General features: G+C 42.8%; 1 protein-coding gene across 2 annotated transcripts in view; it reads left to right on the top strand.

Moving 5' to 3' along the window:
- Positions 1-15,550, top strand: part of oxsr1b (oxidative stress responsive kinase 1b) — a 157,702-nt gene extending 142,152 nt beyond the window's left edge. The window contains exons 13-18 of one of the 2 annotated variants that reach the window (XM_060899876.1): positions 6,902-7,024; positions 8,233-8,345; positions 8,622-8,674; positions 12,509-12,577; positions 14,238-14,302; positions 14,384-15,550. In XM_060899876.1, coding sequence (XP_060755859.1) covers positions 6,902-7,024; positions 8,233-8,345; positions 8,622-8,674; positions 12,509-12,577; positions 14,238-14,302; positions 14,384-14,458 — 498 coding nt within the window. In that variant the 3' untranslated portion in view covers positions 14,459-15,550. The remainder of the gene's footprint in view (positions 1-6,901; positions 7,025-8,232; positions 8,346-8,621; positions 8,675-12,508; positions 12,578-14,237; positions 14,303-14,383) is intronic. The other variant, XM_060899877.1, reaches the window with a different exon arrangement.
- The last annotated feature ends 6,225 nt before the right edge of the window (positions 15,551-21,775 follow it).

The raw sequence follows: 21,775 nt of genomic DNA, 5'->3' as shown, positions 1-21,775 counted from the left end.
TGGGCCAAGGCTCATTTAAAATGGACTGTGGCAAAGTGGAAAACTGTTCTGTGGTCAGACGAATCAAAATTTGAAGTTCTTTATGGAAATCAGGGACGCCGTGTCATTCGGACGAAAGAGGAGAAGGACGACCCAAGTTATCAGCGCTCAGTTCAGAAGCCTGCATCTCTGATGGTATGGGGTTGCATTAGTGCGTGTGGCATGGGCAGCTTACACATCTGGAAAGACACCACCAATGCTGAAAGGTATATCCAGGTTCTAGAGCAGCATATGCTCCCATCCAGACGACGTCTCTTTCAGGGAAGACCTTGCATTTTCCAACATGACAATGCCAAACCACATACTGCATCAATTACAGCATCATGGCTGCGTAGAAGAAGGGTCCGGGTACTGAACTGGCCAGCCTGCAGTCCAGATCTTTCACCCATAGAAAACATTTGGCGCATCATAAAACGGAAGATACGACAAAAAAGACCTACAACAGTTGAGCAACTAGAATCCTACATTAGACAAGAATGGGTTAACATTCCTATCCCTAAACTTGAGCAACTTGTCTCCTCAGTCCCCAGACGTTTACAGACTGTTGTAAAGAGAAAAGGGGATGTCTCACAGTGGTAAACATGGCCTTGTCCCAACTTTTTTGAGATGTGTTGTTGTCATGAAATTTAAAAATCACCTAATTTTTCTCTTTAAATGATACATTTTCTCAGTTTAAACATTTGATATGTCATCTATGTTCTATTTTGAATAAAATATGGAATTTTGAAACTTCCACATCATTGCATTCCGTTTTTATTTACAATTTGTACTTTGTCCCAACTTTTTTGGAATCGGGGTTGTAGAATGCTTCAAGTTTTTTTTTTGATGTGCCGGAAGTGATGTGTATATAAGGCGCCTCTATTGGCAGTGTGTGGAACAGCACACTACATTGCATTGTTAAGCCAGGACATTGTGTGCATTGACTTGTGTAAAGTGTGTAACAGACTCATAAATATTGCCAACCCCAATTAAAATGACCCGTGAACATATGAACATGTAATGAATTGATTAATTGTTGTACTGCATTTTTTTTTGTATGTGGAAGAGGGTAGATAGCTCTTTTCTCTCTCTGTGTGTGTGTGTGTGTGTGTGTGTGTGTGTGTGTAATGCTGGGATACAGCAACTTGAAAAGATGTGGGTGACCGTCGTTACGTGTCTCAGAGGTCGCACATGTAAACCTTCACCCATGGCGGTTAGTATCTGTTGTGTGATTGGCTGGTGGGTGTGAATTAGCAAGGAAGGAAAGTCTCATCTCATATATTTTCTTCCGCTTATCCGGGGCCGGGTTGCGGAGGCAGCAGTCTGAGCATGGAAGCCCAAACTTCCCTCTCCCCAGACACCTCGGCCAGCTCCTTGGGAAGAACACCGAGGCGTTCCCAGGCCAGCCGAGAGACATAGTCCCTCCACCGTGTCTTGGGTCTTCCCTGGGGCCTGCTCCCGGGGGGACATGCCTGGAACACCTCCCCAGGGAGGCGTCCAGGAAGCATCCGAAAGAGATGCCCGAGCCACCTCAGCTGATTCCTCTTAATGTGGAGGAGCAGCGGCTCTACTCCGAGCTCCTCCCGAGTGACTGCGCTTCTCGCCCTATCTCTAAGGGAGCGCCCAGCCACCCTGCGAAGGAAACTTATTTCGGCCGCTTGTATCCGTGATCTTGTTCTTTCGGTCATTACCCAAAGCTCATGACCATAGGTGAGAGTCGGAACGTAGATTGACCGGTAAATCGAGAGCTTCTCCTTTTGGCTCAGCTCCTTCACCACGACGGACCGGTAAAGCGACCGCATCACTGCGGAGGCTGCACCGATCCGCCTGTCGATCTCACACGCCATTCTTCCCTCACTCGTGAACAAGATTCCAAGATACTTAAACTCCTCCACTTGAGGCAGGACTTCTCCACCAACCTGAAGAGGACAAGCCACCCTTTTCCAGTCTAGAACCATGGCCTCGGACTTGGAGGTGCTGATTCTCATCCCAGCCGCTTCACACTCGACTGCAAACTGCCCCAGGGCATGCTGAAGGTCCTGGTTTGAAGAAGCCAACAGGACATCATCATCCGCAAAAAGCAGAGATGAAATCCTGTGGTTCCCAAACAGGATTCCCTCCGGCCCCTGGCTGCACCTAGAAATTCTGTCCATAAAAATTATGAACAAAACCGGTGACAAAGGGCAGCCCTGCCGGAGTCCAACATGCACTGGGAACAGGTCTGACCTACTGCCGGCAATGCGAACCAGACTCCTGCTCCGTTCGTACAGGGACCGGACAGCCCTTAGCAAAGAGCCCCGAACCCCATACTCTCGAAGCACCCCCCACAGGATACCACGAGGGACACGGTCGAATGCCTTCTCCAGATCCACAAAGCACATGTGGACTGGGTGGGCAAACTCCCATGAACCCTCGAGCACCCTATGAAGGGTATAGAGCTGGTCCAGTGTTCCATGACCAGGACGAAAACCGCATTGTTCCTCCTGGATCCGAGGTTCGACTATTGGCTAAATTCTCCTCTCCAGTACCCTGGAGTAAACCTTCCCGGGGAGGCTGAGAAGTGTGATTCTCCTATAATTGGAGCACACACACTGGTCCCCTTTCTTAAAAAGAGGGACCACCACCCCGGTCTGCCACTCCAGAGGCACTCTCCCCAACCACCACACGATGTTGCAGAGGCATGCCAGCCAAGACAGCCCCACAACATCCAGAGACTTGAGATACTCAGGGTGGATTTCATCCACCCCCAGTGCCTTGCCATCGAGGAGCTTGCAGACCACCTCAGTGACTTCGGCTTGTGTAATGGACGAGTCCACCTCTGAGTCATCAGCCTCCGCTTCCTCAATGGAAGACGTGACGGTGGGATTGAGGAGATCCTCGAAGTATTCCTTCCACCACCCAACAATATCCCCAGTCAAGGTCAACAGCTCCCCACCCGCACTGTAAACAGTGTTGGCAGAGTACTGCTTCCCCCTCCTGAGGCGCCGGACGGTTTGCCAGAATTTCCTTGAGGCCGACCGATAGTCCTCCTCCATGGCCTCACCGAACTCCTCCCAGTTCCAAGTTTTTGCCTCTGCAACTGCCCGAGCTGCGGCACGCCTGGCCTGCCGATACCAGTCAGCTGCCTCAGGAGTCCCAGAGGCCAACATGGCCCGATAGGACTCCTTCTTCAGCTTGACAGCATCCCTTACTTCCGGTGTCCACCACCGGGTTCAGGGATTGCCGCCACGACAGGCACCGGAGACCTTGCGGCCACAGCTCCGAACAGCCGCGTCAACAATGGAGGCAGAGAACATGGTCCACTCAGACTCAATGTCCCCTGCCTCCCTCGGAAGCTGGGAGAAGCTCTCCCGGAGGTGGGAGTTAAAGACCTTCCTGACAGAGTGCTCGGCCAGACGTTCCCAGCAGACCCTCACCATACGTTTGGGCCTGCCAGGTCTGTCCGGCTTCCTCCTCTGCCAGCGGATCCAACACACCACCAGGTGGTGATCAGATGACAGCTCAGCCCCTCTCTTCACCCGAGTGTCCAAGACATAGGGCCGGAGATCAGATGAAACGACAACAAGGTCGATGATCGACCTCCGACCTAAGGTGTCCTGGTGCCACGTGCGCTTATGGACACCCCTATGCTCGAACATGGTGTTTGTTATGGACAAACCATGACTAGCACAGAAGTCCAATAACACAGCACCACTCGGGTTCAGATCGGGGAGGCCGTTCCTCCCAATCACGCCCCTCCAGGTGTCACTGTCGTCGCCCACGTGAGCGTTAAAGTCCCCCAGTAGAACAATGGAGTCCCCAGTCTGAGCACCTCTCAGTACCTCTCCCAGGGACTCCAAGAAGGCTGGATACTCTATACTGCTACTCGGACCGTAGGCACAAACAACAGCAAGAGCCTTCTCCCCGACCCGAAGGCGCAGAGGCGCAACCCTCTCGTTCACTGGGGTAAACTCCAACACATGGCAGCTGAGCTGGGGAGCTATAAGCAAGCCCACACCAGCCTGCCGCCGCTCACCGTGGGTAACTCCAGAGAAGTGGAGAGTCCAGCCCCTCTCGAGGAGCTGGGTTCCAGAGCCCAAGCTGTGCGTGGAGGGGAGTCTGACTATCTCTAGCCGGTACCTCTCAACCTCCTGCACAAGCTCAGGCTCTTTCCCCCCCAGCGAAGTGACATTCCATGTCCCAACAGCTAGCCGCTGTGTTCGGGGATCAGGTCGTCGAGGCCCCTGCCTTCGACTGCCGCCCAGTCCACACTGCACCAGCCCCCTACGGCTACCTCTGTGGGTGGTGAACCCACAGGAGGTCGGGCCCACGTCACCACTTCGGGCTGAGCCCGGCCGGGGCCCGTAGGCAAAGGCCTGGCCACCAGGCGCTCGCATACGAGCCCCAACCCCGGGCCTGGCTCCAGGGTGGGGCCCCGGCTGTGCCATACCGGGCGACGTCACAGTCCTTGATTTTTTTTTTTTTTTTTTTTTAATTTCCATAAGGGGTTTTGGTGAACTGCTCTTGGTCTGGCCTGTCACCTAGGACCTGTCTGCCTTGGGAAACCCTAACAAGGGCGTAATGCCCCCGACAACATAGCTCCTAGGATCATTCAAGCACACAAACCGCTCCACCACAATATGGTGGCAGTTCTAGGAAGGGAGGGGGAAGGAAAGTTTTATATAAAATGAATTGGACTTGGCACTTGTTTAGTTCGCATCTCAGTGTCATGTGTTTTCGTTTTGTCCTTTAGCAGCTTTTCCAGTGTTACGGCTGTGGTGTTGGGCGTTTTTTTTTGTGTCTCTATATCCACGGGCGCAGATAGAGGGGGGGACGGGGGGGGATCTGTCCCAACCAGATTTAAATTCACCTCGTTCAGTCCCCCCCCACTTATAGGGAGGAAAAAACGTCTATGCTGTCTTTCTTTGCATAAGGCAAACCTCATGGAAAAATCAAAAGACTAATTACCATTCGGTTTATTGAGGTGCACAGCAGTACATACATAGTTGCAACTGCGCAGACTGCACAGGTTGCGAGCTCGAGCTTGGTTGCTATGGTTACCCATAACAAGTTTGACAGGCATATCGGGGACAGCTCCTCCTAGTTCAGGACCCCAACATGGCATGATGAAGGGTACCAAAAGGCAGAAAACGATTGCATCGTTTTTAAAAAAAAAAAACGACTAAGTAAACTGTGCCTTACTTTATCATATCACCTTGCAATTTTTTGATAGTCTGTTCAAAGTAATGTCGTAGTGAAAGTAAAATCGTACGGAGTAGAGATGCCTTTCTGGTAGCCTCCTTCTTTCGGTGGTAGCCTGTAGATACAGTGCTCAGAAGGCAGTTTTAATGTTTAATCTGGCGTTCCCTGCCATAATTTCAGCGAGCATTTTGTTTCATAAGGAAACTTTGCGAAGAGTTGTTGACTGACTGCTGCTCACGCAACACACAGGCATAGTTAGAAAGTCAGGATGCACTGGTTTACACTTTACACACACACACGTAGCCCAGCCTCTCGCTATGTTTAACAGTTGGAACTTAGCGGTTTTAAAACTAGTTTTGCAGTTTTGCAATTTCTGTGCGTGATGATAATGTGTAAACTTTGGATTTCCATAGGCTATGTTAAAATGTTATCATTGTCCTGGCCTGCAGGTAGTTCCTGGTGATGGCAGTGAGGGAGGTGAAATAACATGTATACACACTACCGTTCAAAAGTTTGGGGTCACCCAGACAATTTTGTGTTTTCCATGAAAAGTCACACTTTAATTTACCACCATAAGTTGTAAAATGAATAGAAAATATAGTCAAGACATTTTTCTGGCCATTTTGAGCATTTAATCGACCCCACAAATGTGATGCTCCAGAAACTCAATCTGCTCAAAGGAAGGTCAGTTTTATAGCTTCTCTAAAGAGCTCAACTGTTTTCAGCTGTGCTAACATGATTGTACAAGGGTTTTCTAATCATCCATTAGCCTTCTGAGGCAATGAGCAAACACATTGTACCATTAGAACACTGGAGTGACAGTTGCTGGAAATGGGCCTCTATACACCTATGGAGATATTGCACCAAAAACCACACATTTGCAGCTAGAATAGTCATTTACCACATTAGCAATGTATAGAGTGGATTTCTGATTAGTTTAAAGTGATCTTCATTGAAAAGAACAGTGCTTTTCTTTCAAAAATAAGGACATTTCAAAGTGACCCCAAACTTTTGAACGGGTACGTGTGTGTGTGTGTGTGTGTATATATATATATATATATATATATATATATATATATATATATATACGCACACATACATATATACACAAAATGGAATCATTTGCTGACAGCTCAGTCCCCCCCAGTTCAAAAATCCTATCTGCGCCCCTGTCTATATCTAGGTACCACCCTCCACTGTTGCTGTGAGTGGTTCACTGCACCGGCGCTTAATTGTTCACCGGAAGCGGCTGTTTTAAAAGACCTGGGGAAACCTACGGACGGGGCCGTTGGCCACGCCCAAGGAGTACACAGCTGGTCGTCAGGCCGATTGTGGATGCTGTGTGCGTGCGTGCGCAATTTAACCCTGTATTACAGACTCTGTGTGTTTTTTGGTGTTGTCGGATTACAGCAGTTGTGCTGTGTGGATAACTGAAATCTGATTTCAGATAACAGCGATTATGCTGTGTGTGTGTGTACATGTGTGTTAATAGTAGTGTCGTGGTGCGCAACCTTGACTTCATAGGGAGTGGTTTTGGGTTTTGCTTTCCGTTTTGTTGTGCTCCTTTTATCTTTTTTGTTTTATAAATAAACTCACTCATGTATTTCCGTTTCCCCTCTACTTTGTTTTTTCTTCTCTCGGTTGATGCACTTCATTACCTCCCCCATTCCCTGGACTTAATCCTTGGGGACGTAACATCCAGTCAGCAGAGCCCTTCGGCAGTCACCTCCAGACGGGTGTTCCTGCCCAGCCCGATTTAACGCCGTCTGGTGGGCAGGCCGTGCCACCCTTACAGTGCCCACCTGCTCCTGCTAATCTCGCTCAGGTAAACCTTTTAACACAGTTGTGTGTTTTAGTCCATACGTCACTCCTGAAGGAAGATTTTGATGTGTACAGGAGGACACAAGATTGTGGAGTTCAAGGTCCTCTAAGTGAAGTACATCATGATGATGATCTTATGATTCATGATTTCTTGTCACTCAGCTCTGCTGTATTTCGTCATTTTAGGTACTGCTGTGTTTTGTGTATTAAAACACACTAAGTGATTTCACTCTGAAAATCTTGCCTCTATCATCATCATCTTTTGGCTGCTCCCGATTAGGGGTCGCCACAGCAGATCTTTCGTCCCCATTGCTCCGTCTTCCACATCCTTCTCTACCACACCTGCCACTTTCATCCATGTATCTCTTCGTTTTCGTGTGCCTGGCAGCTCCATCCTCAACATTCTCCTTCCAACATGCTCTGCATCTCTTCTCAGGATGTGCCCATATAATCTCAGTCTCATCTCTCTTAGCTTAATTCCCAAGCTCTTCACATGTGCCGTCCCTCTGATGTGCTCGTTCCTTATCCTGTCCAACCTCCCATCGCAAACCTTAACATCCTCAACTCCGCCACCTCCAACTTTGCCTCCTGTCTCTTCGTTAAGGGTACGGTCTCCAATCCGTACATCACAGCTGGTCTCACTACTGTCTTATACATCTTACCTTTCACTTTTGCTGGGACTTTTCTATCACAAATGACTCTTGAAATCCTTCTCCAACTGCTCCACCCTGCCTGCACTCTCTTTCTCACCTCACTATCGCAGCCTCCATTTTCCTGCACAGTTGACCCCAGGTACTTGAATTCACCAACTTTCTTTACGTCTACTCCTTGCATCTTCACTACACTCTCATCCCCATTCTCATTGATGCACATGTATTCATGTAATCTTGCCTCTATATTTTTGTTTGTCCATTTTTTCGATTGAGCTTAAATCCAGTTTCCTTACTAGTGATAGAGAATTTTCTGAAACAGATTCAGTAAAATGTTACTTTACAGCATTTATATACTGCATGAAGTTGAGTTATGGAAGTCGTTCCACTGTGGTGATGTGCGAGAGAGAGTTTTAGCAAACAGGCTTGAGGAGTTTACTACTCTTAAGTAACCTCCACTTGAATGTATTTGGAGTTTGTCTAATGCCATAGTTGAAATGCGTAAGAGCTGAGCTCAAAAGCCACTCCTGGAATGCTTACATGTTTAACTTTTAACCCTCAGGCCCCTGCCCCAGTTCCAGTCCCGGCTCCTGCCCCGGCCTCGGCCCCGACCCCTGCCCCGGCCCCTGCCAGCGATGCCTCCAAGTCACCCATCAGCCTGGTTTTGAGGTTGAGGTATGTGCTGTGCATCTGCTTTGACACTAAGCCTCAGTTTAACAGCCTGTCTGCTGTGAGATGTGGGACATCAATCCACACTCTCATTCCCATCACTAAACCTGTCCAGCATCTTCAATATGATGCTGGTGCTCATCTTCTGTCAACACCACATCGTTAAAGGGGTTCTTTAAAACTGAGAAATTCTGGAGGGTAAACATGTTGAGGAACATTAAATAATTACTACGCGTATGTTTGCACACGTTATCATTCAGATTTCTCTTTTCTGTTCCCCAGAAACCTGAAGAAGGAGCTCAATGACATACGATTTGAGTTTATGCCTGGACGAGGTAAGCTGTTTGTATAATCAAACATTCAGCAGTGTTCATACTGCAGGAGTGAATGAATGTTAATATTCATTACTCAGATCCCATGTTCTTTTATTCACATAAGAACACCCATTTCCTCAAGCTTTAATTCTCTTGTGCTTTGCGTTTGAAATGCATGGTGTTACTTTAAAAAAAAAAGTGTGATTTTTTTTTTTTTTCTAATTAAATAAATTAAACACAATGCACGTCCAAAGTCAGATCACAGTGTTAAAATGACACTTATTGGATGGATTTTCTGCTCTATTTTTTTTTTTTTTAAATCTCACATGGTGTTTTATTGGTTATATTACTGCACTGTACCCTATATGGTGAGCATCTGTAGTAAATAGGAAGCAATATGGAATTGGAATCAAGTTCATCTGAAATATTCAAGCTGGTAATAAAGTTGTATTACATTCCTGGGACTTTTTTGGTCTTAGAAAACAGATGTTCGCTTTATCTTGGTCAGTATAACCAGAGACGTTATAACAGAGGAGACATCCCACTTTAAAAATCTTGAATAGATTGGGAAGATGGTGGTTGTATGTGCACATCCCGTCCATTTCCCCAAACAGCAGATTATCTGTTGAACTGGGAAACGTTAAACCAATGGTGGTGTTGCGCCGATATAAACGCACTTGCGTGTACAGAGTAGAAGGATAGTAACCTCATAGCAATGTTGTGTTCGTAGAAGTATAACCTGTGGTGGGTGGGTGGGTGGGTGGGGCTTTTTAAACCTTATTTTTGGGGCAAAGTCACCAAATATTTTAAGCAGGTTTATTTATTTATTTATTTAAATCATATTTTGACTGGTGCTTCTATAGATGCAGCTTTTATATCCCAGTGGCCTTTGAAAGTACAGTTATGGCTCTCTTTCCATTCATTTAGTTAGGAGTTTGGTCTTGTAAGCCTGAAATAACTGCCCCGGTGCATCACCATGATGGCTGCCGACTGGCAAGACTTGTCTATAGAGATCTTGCAGTCACGTGACCGGAAAGTACACAGCCGCCATCTTGTCGGTAAAAAACACAGCTGAATATTGCTGCACTCGTGTACAGAATGGATCAATTTCAACCGACGGACTCCACGGCTCATTTTTCTAATGAACAGATAACTAGATATATGTCTAAAATAAACGATCTACAGATTAGTGACCCTTATGGCTTACCGGACGTAGTTTTCATGACCGTGTCAGTGGATATTGAACTGCCAGCGGAATACCCAGACGTGTATAATTACCTCATAAACTTTCCCTCGCTGTTCAGTGGTGAAGCACTGCGTGCTTATAAATCTCTGGACAGTTATCTTTACAGAAATTCAGGATTTGTCAGCGACTCAGATGTGGCATCTTGTAAACAAGAAAATAACAATCCTCATTGGACGGGTAAGTCACTTAAGTATTGAGTATAGCACTGACCAGCTGATTATAGAATAGAATAAGGTAATTCCAGCTGTAATTCCAAATCGTCCGTCTTGTTTACCATGGATCTGGCGTTGGAGAGGTAGAGGCTTAGCAGTGGAGATTTGAGTGGCTGTTTTCTGAGCTTAGTCAACAGGCCGGCTCTGCAGCCTGGCTTTTGCTTCCTCTCCCGGCGCCGCCTCCTTCGCTTTGCTTCCAATAACAATCCACGGAGACCCCGCTGGTCTCACTATCTCGTCCGGAATGTTGTGCATGCGATGGAAATCGCTACAAACCGTCATTTTCTGCTGGAAACCAATGTCCAGTAAGTCCATACGGTTGTAGTGGATATTGAAGTCCGGTACAGACGAACAACATGCAAAAATACACACAAAAAACATAAACGTGCACAGGTAGGGAGAGCTTGTAGCTGCAGCCGTTGTAGTAGAATTGTATATACAGTAGTAGGGTTTTCCAGAAGAAAAGGTAGAAGTAGAAGGCGGAAATATGGCGTTTGACCGACAAGATGGCGTCTGTCACAATCTGGATCGGCTGTGACGTCACATGCAAGTGCTCCATAGGGACTTTGGTGTAGTGTTATAGGGATTTTAATGTTAAAGTCATGGATTAAAGTTTTCCGTCGTGTGACGGGTTTCCGTCAACTGAACTCTCCCAAGGCCAAATGTGAGGTTGGTGCTGATCCGAGGAGAATCAAAATGACAGGTGGTTGGGTAGAGATTGGGTTATAACACTGATGTGTTGCAACACCATCAACTATCAGCAGGATTTATTTAACTTTTTTGGTTTTGAGCCATGCTTTGTGTCGTTCATTTCCTATGTGTGATCATGTTTAAACGTTCGCTGTCTGTGGTGCGGCATTAAAAAAACATGCGCTGTCAAAATTGGCAAAATACATTCCCATGTGCTTGGCGTGCTTGTGTCTGACCATTTCTGTTTTGTATTAAATTAAATCTTGCCAAAATGACTTAGTTCAACCTGGACATATAGAAATAGAGCATGTTAAAAAACCCCCGAAAAAATAAAGCCCGGAAAGCCCGCTCCTCTGCTTCAGCCAGACTTGAAGACCCGACGGTGCAATGCTTGCAGACTGTCAGAAGTAATTAGACCTAAATTTATAGCCAACAAATCAGCAGACGCCCCAACAATTATTATTTTCGTTAGGCCAATGTGTAAGGTATGTTAGAACCGTGCCTTATAGCCTACGTTATATCACAATTTAAAGGACGTTTGAGGAGTTGGAGGCTGCGAGCGCAATGATGTTCCGACATGCGCTAAACTTTATTCCCTGAAAATCATACGCCAGCGTTCAATGCCCCAAACAGTCAAAATGTCTAGAAGACTACGGTTAAATAATAATCATAGCCTACTAAGTTAAATTACGTCAAAACATCTGTTTCTGGCCTATGAAATGATGGTGGGAAATGAGAACGAACGCAAAGTAGATAGCAGCCAACTTCACGCGATCTTTTAGGTAACTTAACACTCGTGTTGGCCACAATATTTCTCTTAATAAAATCTTCAATTGTTTTTGAAGTCGTATTCAACACAAAGTAAGGTCAAATTATAATTTTAATGTAAGCGAAGATCCAAACTTTTTTCTATATTGACGTCGAGCACAGAGGAGCATGTCATTCTGCTTTCGGTTTCGGCAGCATGGATGCGCTTTACATGAAAGAAGGCACTGATGTGTCTGCCATCGATAAAGGTGTAAAAAAACAAGTGGAGGTGGGCTTGGCTGTACGAAATAGGTGAAAACGGAAAGCCATTTAGTTCATGGTGCAAAAAACTAAACATTCCAGGCGCTTGCATTTGTGTGGTTTGCCACAAAAAAAATAATATACGGAAGCAATAGAAAGAGAGTGCAATAAATTGAATATATTAATCCATTAATTAATTGATAATAAAGTTATCAGTTCTAAGTTAACCATTCTCAGAATTTCATCGAAATCCACCCATAACCCACCCCACCCCACCCCACCCGTAAATTTTCAGTCAAATAATTTTTTTTTTGCTTTAATCCATGGTTAAAGTGAATTAATAGCCTTAAGTTTATTTCAAGTTATTTCCTCATTATCCCTGTTGAAATTGCATACAAAATCACCTTCTAAAAGAAGGGCATGTGCATAGTTTTTCGGATCAAGCCGAAATAACGATCTCTCAAAGACGCACACAGTTTCCACCATATGTTGTGGTACATTTAAATAAATCAGGCAAGACATGGAGCTAGAAGCTAAAGATCTCCCTTTTTGGTGAATTTCCACATCTGTGTGTTTACCGTTATTGAAGTTATTCCAGGGCACAAAAGTATTTTGTCGTTATTCAGCCCTGTTCTTGTCGCTTGTCTCTTTCACCTCTTTCTCATTGACTTGCCGTGTTCCCCTCCTCTCTTTCTGTAGATACAGCAGACGGGGTGTCCCAGGAGCTGGTGTCGGCCGGGCTGGTAGACGGGAGGGATTTAGTTATAGGTAAGTCACCTTTCTAACTAACCTTTTCTCGGCCTCAGCCTTTGTAGTGCTCTAAAATTTCAATTTATTTTGCTATTGATTTTCCAGTAAAGCTGTTTAAAAAAAAAAAACTTGCTAATCAGTCATGATTTCTCAGATGGTGGTGTTCCTTTGGCTTATTCTCTTCTTGTGTTCAACCAAGATTGTGCATACAATTTCTGTTAAATAATACATTTCTTAATTTTGCAGTTACATATAAAATGTAGGCGGTTAAAAAAAAAAAAGCCACATGAACACTTTAATATGATGTTTGGAATGCATTTTTCTATTAAAACATGATTGGCTCTTGTTTTTCGTGATGCAATAAAATGTGTGATGACGTGCTGCTATTAAATGTTAAGATATTCTGCTCCTCATTTCTTTGCCAATTGTTAAATGCTTATAATTTAAATCAAAATGAACAAAAAGTTAAATTAAATGAACCTATAAACATGTTTTATAAAATTTAAGGTGAATTTAAGCTGCTGCTGTTGAACACCATGATGAATATTCAGCATGTAATAAGTCACCCAATTCATGCTTTGATTCAATTCGATTGACGATATTGGATTCAAGATTTGATTTTTTTTTTTCCCATTAAATTTTTGAAAAAAAAAATAAAGATGAGATGAGAAGTTTGATTACCAAAAATCCAACGTTTATTTTCCTGTTCTGTATCAACTTAAATATTCCTTTTGTTTAAAAAAAAATTGTTTGATTTTCTTAATAACAGAAATATTTACCCACATTTGTAAAGGTTGGAGTAAAATATTAACTAAACTTATAAGCTAAAATATTTTTCTTTTATTAAAAATGAAAACGGTTAATAACAAATAGGCATTTTCTTAATAAACTTTTATAAACATTTGTGAGGGGCGGCACGGTGGTGTAGTGGTTAGCGCTGTCGCCTCACAGCAAGAAGGTCCAGGTTCGAGCCCCGTGGCCGGCGAGGGCCTTTCTGTGTGGAGTTTGCATGTTCTCCCCATGTCCGCATGGGTTTCCTCCGGGTGCTCCGGTTTCCCCCACAGTCCAAAGACATGCAGGTTAGGTTAACTGGTGACTCTAAATTGAGCGTAGGTGTGAATGTGAGTGTGAATGGTTGTCTATGTGTCAGCCCTGTGATGACCTGGCGACTTGTCCAGGGTGTACCCCGCCTTTCGCCCGTAGTCAGCTGGGATAGGCTCCAGCTTGCCTGCGACCCTGTAGAACAGGATAAAGCGGCTACAGATAATGAGATGAGAAACATTTGTGAAGGCTGTAGTCAGCTAAAACAAACTCCCTCTGTTTGCTTCTCTTTTCTTTCTTTCAGCAGTCTGTATAGAGAGCTAATTTTACTGTTAAATCTGTATATAATCACAACAGCTCTTTCCCATTTTAGATCCGTTTTTTTTTTGCCGCATTAGAGCTGTGTTACTTCCACTTATGAAGTTGCATATATTCCCGTGATTGATTGATTATGCCCTCTGCTGTCTAAACAAAGCAGTTGCAACTCAGAAAAACTAAGAGATTACACATCCTGATGATAATTGCAATTAATTTATATTTCATTATTTAAGTTGTTATAAATTTGTAGCATCATTGCACGATGTATCGTTACATGCCTAATGAATATTAATCATGAATGTTTTTTCTTTTTTTGAAGTTGCTGCTAATTTGCAGAAGATAGTTGACGAGCCTCAAGCCAACAAAAACGTCACTTTTAAGCTGGTGAGTTCAAAGCAGTCTGCTCGTTTCTATAGAAACGAGTACCTGTCTGCAGGAACGACGCTAACATTGCTGTCTTTGCAGGCATCTGGCGTTGAAGGCTCCGAGATTCCTGACGACGTCAAACTCATGGGATTTGCTCAGCTCAGTATCAGTTAAAGTTTGCCTCCATGTGGGGACCATGACTTGCCTAAAAATGTGAAAAACAAACACAAAAGAAAAAAAACACCACACCAATAGAATGACACATTCATGCTCTGCCCACCGTTTGAGATCCCACTTCTGCCAAAGAAAACCGTACCATGTCGTGAGCCCATAGGATTTAACCGAAAACCTCCCAGCTGTGGAAGGCACTGGGGTGAAAGGATGAGATCAGAGTGTATAGGAAACAGTCAACTCAAGTTTACAGTGTACAAGTAGAAGGACGTTTATTATTGGGTTTTTTGGGTTTTTTTCCTCAGCATCAACCACGTTGTGCTCATTCCCATTTTTCTGTTTCCTCCTGTAATATATGTCCCAACATTTGCACAATCTGAACTCATGCCCAAAATTGTTGATTAATGTAACAATGCCTTATATTCAAGAGCTACTGAATGCATGTCTAAGGAAAAAGTCCTCATGAATTGTGGATTTTTTTTTCCCACAAAAAAAACAAAACCCAAACCTATTCTAGCCAAACTTTTTACATGTCCTTTTTTTTTTTTTTTTTTTTTAAATGGTCTCTGGTCTGAAGGAACCAGCTAGTACACTTCAACTGAAATGAGTGCCGTACTCCAGCAGCACACCTTTTTTTTTTTTTAAAGCCTTGTCATGACCAGATGAATCTGCTTTCAGAAGGTTCTCGTGAATCACTGATGTTCTTAGGCACTTTTTCTTTGCATTTTCAGCTGCTGTACAGAATTCCTTGTCCGTGTGATGCACTGGTTATTTTCACAATGCAAACATTCTGCTGTTTAGCAGCCCACGTTCATGGGTGGGTGCACACAGAAGACACACTTGGATCTCATCAGGGGTGGACAAATCAACAATTTATTACTGGGGGAGGGGACAAAGTAAAGACACAAATGAGGTCATGATTAGTATACGACTCTAACAAAGCTTCTAATGTAGATGATCAAGTTTCCGACTAAAGTTAAAAGTCAGTCATTGGCCAAAGTTTCAGCTGTGTGATATCTTTTAGTCCCATCGCAAGTAAATGATATTCAAGTCTCGAGAGCTAACTTGGCAAATAAAAATGTTTGTCTTGTTAAAGTCTGTAGGTGGTTTTCTTTCTCTGCTTGTTGAACCTTCTTGTCTACCAGGTAACTATAAATAATTAGGTAGCCTGGTCACAAAATCTGCTTGTCCTGTGCACCCAGGCAACAGATTTGTCCACCTCTGTTAATCAATTTGAGTTGATTAGTTACCATCATGATTTATTCTCTCTCTCTCTCTCTCTATCTGTGGAATCACTGGAGAAAGAAAAACACTTTTTTTCAGGTGTTAAATTTTCCATCTGTAACCTTTAGGGTTTTGGGTCCTCTCTGTATTCAGCCCTGTGTGGAAATGTAAGTTTAAAAAAAAAAAAAAAATCACTTTCTCACCCCCAGCATATTACACATCTCTCTGACTCAGTACACCATAAAAATGAGTTATTGGTTTTATACCACCATGTGGATGGAAAAAACAACAAAATGCATGTCTGTCTTTCTGGTGTGACTGGTGTCTGTCTGTCTCAAACACCCCCGCCCAAATTGTGACCTGAACCAGTGCTTGATTGAATCTTCTCTCACCTGTAAATAATCTGATTTGGGTTTTATGTTGGTTGTTTCACTCATTTGCCTCCCTCATCTTCAACGAATGCAGTTTGTGGGGCGTGACACCAAGCTCCCAAAGCCTGCCAAGCTCCCGCCCACTGAATCCTGATTGGAGCAAAAAACAGCCATTTCCTTTCTGTGTGGAGGAGGTCTGTCTGATTTATCCCAACACCCGTCTCCCATCCCCACCCATAGTTCACCACCACAGTGACAAACCGCTCAGCTTGCTTTAGCACATGATTCCAGTAAACTCCGTACACAGACTTCTTTTATTCACTCCTGAAAATCTGAAATGTAAGCGTTGACGACAAATAATGGTCAGAATTTGAAAGATGACACAAAGACGGCTGTTGTTTCCCTTTGATCAGCCATGACAATACTGAGAAAGCAGAAGATTTTTTTTTGTACACTTTGATGAAGATTGGAACATGTTACTCGGCTTGAAAGCAGCCTTCACGTCAGATTTTCTATCATCTGTGCATCTGTTTTGGGCCTAAATTCAGTATTTCTGTAGTATTCCTATTTATAGTATGAGTTTTTTTAGTAATGGCCTTGTTAATTATTTTACGTTTTGATTAGTCTGATTCACTCTCAATCACTCCAGGCAGTTAAAATGTTAGAATCCAATAAATCAAATGTAATATTGAATTATCGAATATTTAGAATTAAGTACCCTTGTATACTGATGTCATGAATTCCATTAAAAAAAAGAAATAAAATGTTCAAAAAAGGAAAAACCTTATTGTGCCATTCACCAGCATTAATAAAATATTGAGTAAAAAGTGATTGACGACGTCGTCCACAGTTTTGCTGAAAACCTTACACATCCATCCCATCTTTTTTATTTGCTGAAATGTAGTATAGCAGTGCTTTAGTGTTTGGACAGACTACCTTCACACTCAAATTTAGTACAGGCAATAACATCCAACTGTAAGATATTTAATTTTTTGCATTAGTTTTTTTTTTATCTTCAATTCGCTCATTCGCAGTCTTGTTGGTTTTGATCTTGGATGCATGTTTCTCTGATTATTTTAAAAATCAATAAAGAATGAACATATCAGCTTGTTTGAATGAGTATAGTGATGACTGTGTGGGTTTTTGATAAAGAGCAGTTAAGAACTGACTGATTTTGTGGATGTTAATATAGTAATTGAGCCCTTATTACATATCACATGGACTTTGTTTCACTGATCTGTCATTTCAGGCTGAAGTCCAGACCAAAAAATATAAAATGATCAATTTCAGTATTTTTGAGGATTATGGCCAAAGTATTTGACACTAAAAATCTCTACACACAAATGAGTGTTATACCTGTGATAACATATTGTACAAACCCCTTTTCAAGAAAAGTTGAGATTTTCCAAAATGCAATAAAAACAAAAATTTGAGATTTAATTCACATTTATTTAACTGAAAAAGTAGATAAAGATTTTCAATACTTTTTACTGACCAACTTGTCTATACTTAAAAAATACAATTGAAGTTAGAATTTGATGCCTCAAAAAAAAAAAAAGTTGGAACAGCGGCATTATTACCATTGTATGACCTCACCTTTACTTTTAATAACACTTTTTAATCATATGAGAACTGAGGATACGAATTGTTGCAGTTTTGCAGTTGGGATTTTTGTCCATTCTTGCTTTGTTCCAGACTTCAGCTGCTCAACAATCCCATAGCTGTTAACCCCAAAATGAAAGTAGTAGTAAGAAATCTGGGGTCCAGGGGCTGCATATACAATTATAGAGTTATAGATTTTATACGCTTATGTGCTTGTTTTATTTCCTGTCACCAACACAGACTAGCTAGGCTACTTGGCTATACATTTATAACATATCTGTGGGGCAGTTGAAAATAAGCTATTATTTTACTTTAGCAACTTTGCAAATGTATCTAACTGAGCTTAGATTAACTGAAACAAGGCACATTTAACTTTTTTCAAACATGATAAAATAAAATGTACCTTCTTGCTGACAGAAGTCTGTGCTGCAAATGTGGTCAAGAGTGATCCTGATGGCAATCTCACTTTTTCCAGACCTTTGTAAGACTTTCTTTGCATGTGAAGTTCAACGTCTCAAAGGCCTCGGTGTTTATAGTTGATGCTTCTGGTGCAAACAGTCAGGGGCGCAGATAGGATTTTTGAACTGGGGGGGACTGAGCTGTCAGTAAATGATTCCATTTTGTGTGTGTATATATATATATATATATATATATATATATATATATATATATATATATATATATATATATATATGTGTATGTATGTGTGTGTGTATATATATATATATATATATGTGTGTGTGTGTATATATATATATATATATATATATACACACACGCACTACCGTTCAAAAGTTTGGGGTCACTTTGAAATGTCCTTATTTTTGAAAGAAAAGCACTGTTCTTTTCAATGAAGATCACTTTAAACTAATCAGAAATCCACTCTATACATTGCTAATGTGGTAAATGACTATTCTAGCTGCAAATGTGTGGTTTTTGGTGCAATATCTCCATAGGTGTATAGAGGCCCATTTCCAGCAACTCTCACTCCAGTGTTCTAATGGTACAATGTGTTTGCTCATTGCCTCAGAAGGCTAATGGATGATTAGAAAACCCTTGTACAATCATGTTAGCACAGCTGAAAACAGTTGAGCTCTTTAGAGAAGCTATAAAACTGACCTTCCTTTGAGCAGATTGAGTTTCTGGAGCATCACATTTGTGGGGTCGATTAAATGCTCAAAATGGCCAGAAAAATGTCTTGACTATATTTTCTATTCGTTTTACAACTTATGGTGGGAAATAAAAGTGTGACTTTTCATGGAAAACACAAAATTGTCTGGGTGACCCCAAACTTTTGAACGGTAGTGTGTATACATGTTATTTCACCTCCCTCACTGCCATCACCAGGAACTACCTGCAGGCCAGGACAATGATAACATTTTAACATAGCCTATGGAAATCCAAAGTTTACACATTATCATCACGCACAGAAATTGCAAAACTAGTTTTAAAACCGCTAAGTTCCAACTGTTAAACATAGCGAGAGGCTGGGCTATGTGTGTGTGTGTGTAAAGTGTAAACCAGTGCATCCTGACTTTCTAACTATGCCTGTGTGTTGCGTGAGCAGCAGTCAGTCAACAACTCTTCGCAAAGTTTCCTTATGAAACAATATGCTCGCTGAAATTATGGCAGGGAACGCCAGATTAAACATTAAAACTGCCTTATGAGCACTGTATCTACAGGCTACCACCGAAAGAAGGAGGCTACCAGAAAGGCATCTCTACTCCGTACGATTTTACTTTCACTACGACATTACTTTGAACAGACTATCAAAACATTGCAAGGTGATATGATCAAGTAAGGCACAGTTTACTTAGTCGTTTTTTTTTTGAAAAAACGATGCAATCGTTTTCTGCCTTTTGGCACCCTTCATCATGCCGTGTTGGGGTCCTGAACTAGGAGGAGCTGTCCCTGATCTGCCTGTCAAACTTGTTATGGGTATCCATAGCAACCAAGCTCGAGCTCGCAACCTGTGCAGTCTGCGCAGTTGCAACTATGTATGTACTGCTGTGCACCTCAATAAACCGAATGGTAATTAGTCTTTTGATTTTTCCGTGAGGTTTGCCTTATGCAAAGAAAGACAGCATAGACGTTTTTTCCTCCCTATAAGTGGGGGGGACCGAACGAGGTGAATTTAAATCTGGGTGGGACAAATCCCCCCCCGTCCCCCCCTCTATCTGCGCCCGTGCAAACAGTGCACTAGAAATGGTGCTTCCTCGCTGAATCAGAAGAGATTTTGGTTCAGCTGGAATGAAACTTTGTATCATATTTAGTCGCACCTTGATACTTGGAAATTGTGTGTTTCAGAACTTGCAGGGTCTCTGATCCAGGAGATATATACACACACACACATTATATATATATATATATATATATATATATATATATATATATATATAATGTGTGTGTGTGTGTATATATATACATATATATATATATGTGTGTGTGTAAAAACAGAAGAATCTGAAATATACAAATTTGAAAAGTGGACTTTTAAGGGGTATGTACATAAGTTGTTGGAGTCCAGGCTGTACAGTCTGTCCAAAATGTGCAAAAATAGGTCACAGACAAGTGTGTGAAACGAAGAGAATGTGTAATGGGCTAAGTCAATAACCAAGCTGTACAGTGCGAGCTGGAATGAGCAATAAAGGTTCAAAGAATGGAGAAATGGAGACATGGCCTTGAAATGTGCAAAATTGCAGTTCAGAAATGAAATGCATTAATGTCACAGATTGGAAGTGTGAGGTTGGAGTCAGTGAGAGTCTCTGACCTTATTGATGAGGCAGCTGCAGTGGGGGAAAAAGCTGGCCTTATGGTGTGAGGTTTTTGTTCTAATGGACCGCAACCTCCTACCAGAGGGCAGTGGTTCGAAAAGTTTGTGTCTGGGGTGAGAGGGGTTGGCCACAATCCTTTCTGCTCTCCTCAGGGTCCTGGACTTCTACAAGTCCTGAAGAGACTGAAGATTGTGGCAAATCGTCCTCTCAGCAGAGCAAGTTATATGCTGCAGTCTGTCCTTGTCCCGGGCAGTGGCAGCAGCATACCAGATGGTGATGGAGGTGAAGATGGACTCGATGGTGGTGTAAAAGTGCACCGTCATTTTCTTTGGCAGATCAGACTTCAACTATCACAGGAAGTACATCCTCTGCTGTGCTTTCTTGGTAAGAGCATGTATACGTCTCCCACGTAAGGTCCTGGGTGGTTATAATGCCCAGAAAGCAGAAATACTCCACAGAGGTTACTGGGGAGTCAAACAGGGTGATTGGGGAGGGTGTGGCAGAGCTCCTCCTGAAGTCCACAGTCATCTCCACTGTCTTGAGAGCACTGTGAGCACTGATGAGGAGTCTGCCTACAGGTGGGATATAAAGACAGTCTTTCAAAGTGACAGTATAACTCATTCAGTTGGTTGGGCAGGCGCAAGCCATTAACAGAGTGGGGGGTTGAAGGTTTGTGGTTAGTGATCTGTCTGAGCCCTTTCCAGACAGATGTTGAGTCATTGAATGAGAACTGGTGGTGGTGTTTCTCAGAGTACAGACGTTTAGCTTCTCTCACTGCCTTGCTAAACCTGTTCTTAAATTATTTAAACCTGTCCTAGTCTCCACTTCTGAACGCTTCTTCCTTTTGCCACCTGAGCTGTCTGAGCTTATCTTATGAACCAGGGTTTGTCATTATTGTAACTCACGCTGGTTCGTGATCTATAAACCTCTTTGAATAATATATACCATATCTGTAAGTGTTCTCTGTTCTAAGGATCCTTCCAGAGTCAGCTCGATGGCTCCTGACTCGAGGCAGACAGGAGGAAGCCAAAAAGATAATCCTGAATGCAGCCAGGGTCAATGACAGGATAGTTTCAGACTCTCTGCTTGAAAGGGTAATTGAAGTGTGTCTCAACAAAATATTGAATTGTATTTGTTTTAATGGAATTTGTAATGTCAATGTATGGTCCGTCAGATGGAGGCAGAGAACACAGTCAGAACCGGCAGCATGCTGGACCTTTTCCGAGTGACGAGTCTGAGCAAGAGGACGTTGATTGTGTTTTATCTGGCAAGTTCAAATTTGTACCAGTACTTGCAATACTTAACAAAATATGTTTTATGAAAAAGGGTAAACGGCACAAAACCTATAT

This window comes from Neoarius graeffei, chromosome 19, assembly GCF_027579695.1.
Source record: "Neoarius graeffei isolate fNeoGra1 chromosome 19, fNeoGra1.pri, whole genome shotgun sequence".
NCBI classification, from domain to species: domain Eukaryota; kingdom Metazoa; phylum Chordata; class Actinopteri; order Siluriformes; family Ariidae; genus Neoarius; species Neoarius graeffei.
Note: the sequence above shows the minus strand (reverse complement) of the source record. Positions and strands in the feature narration are given on the sequence as shown.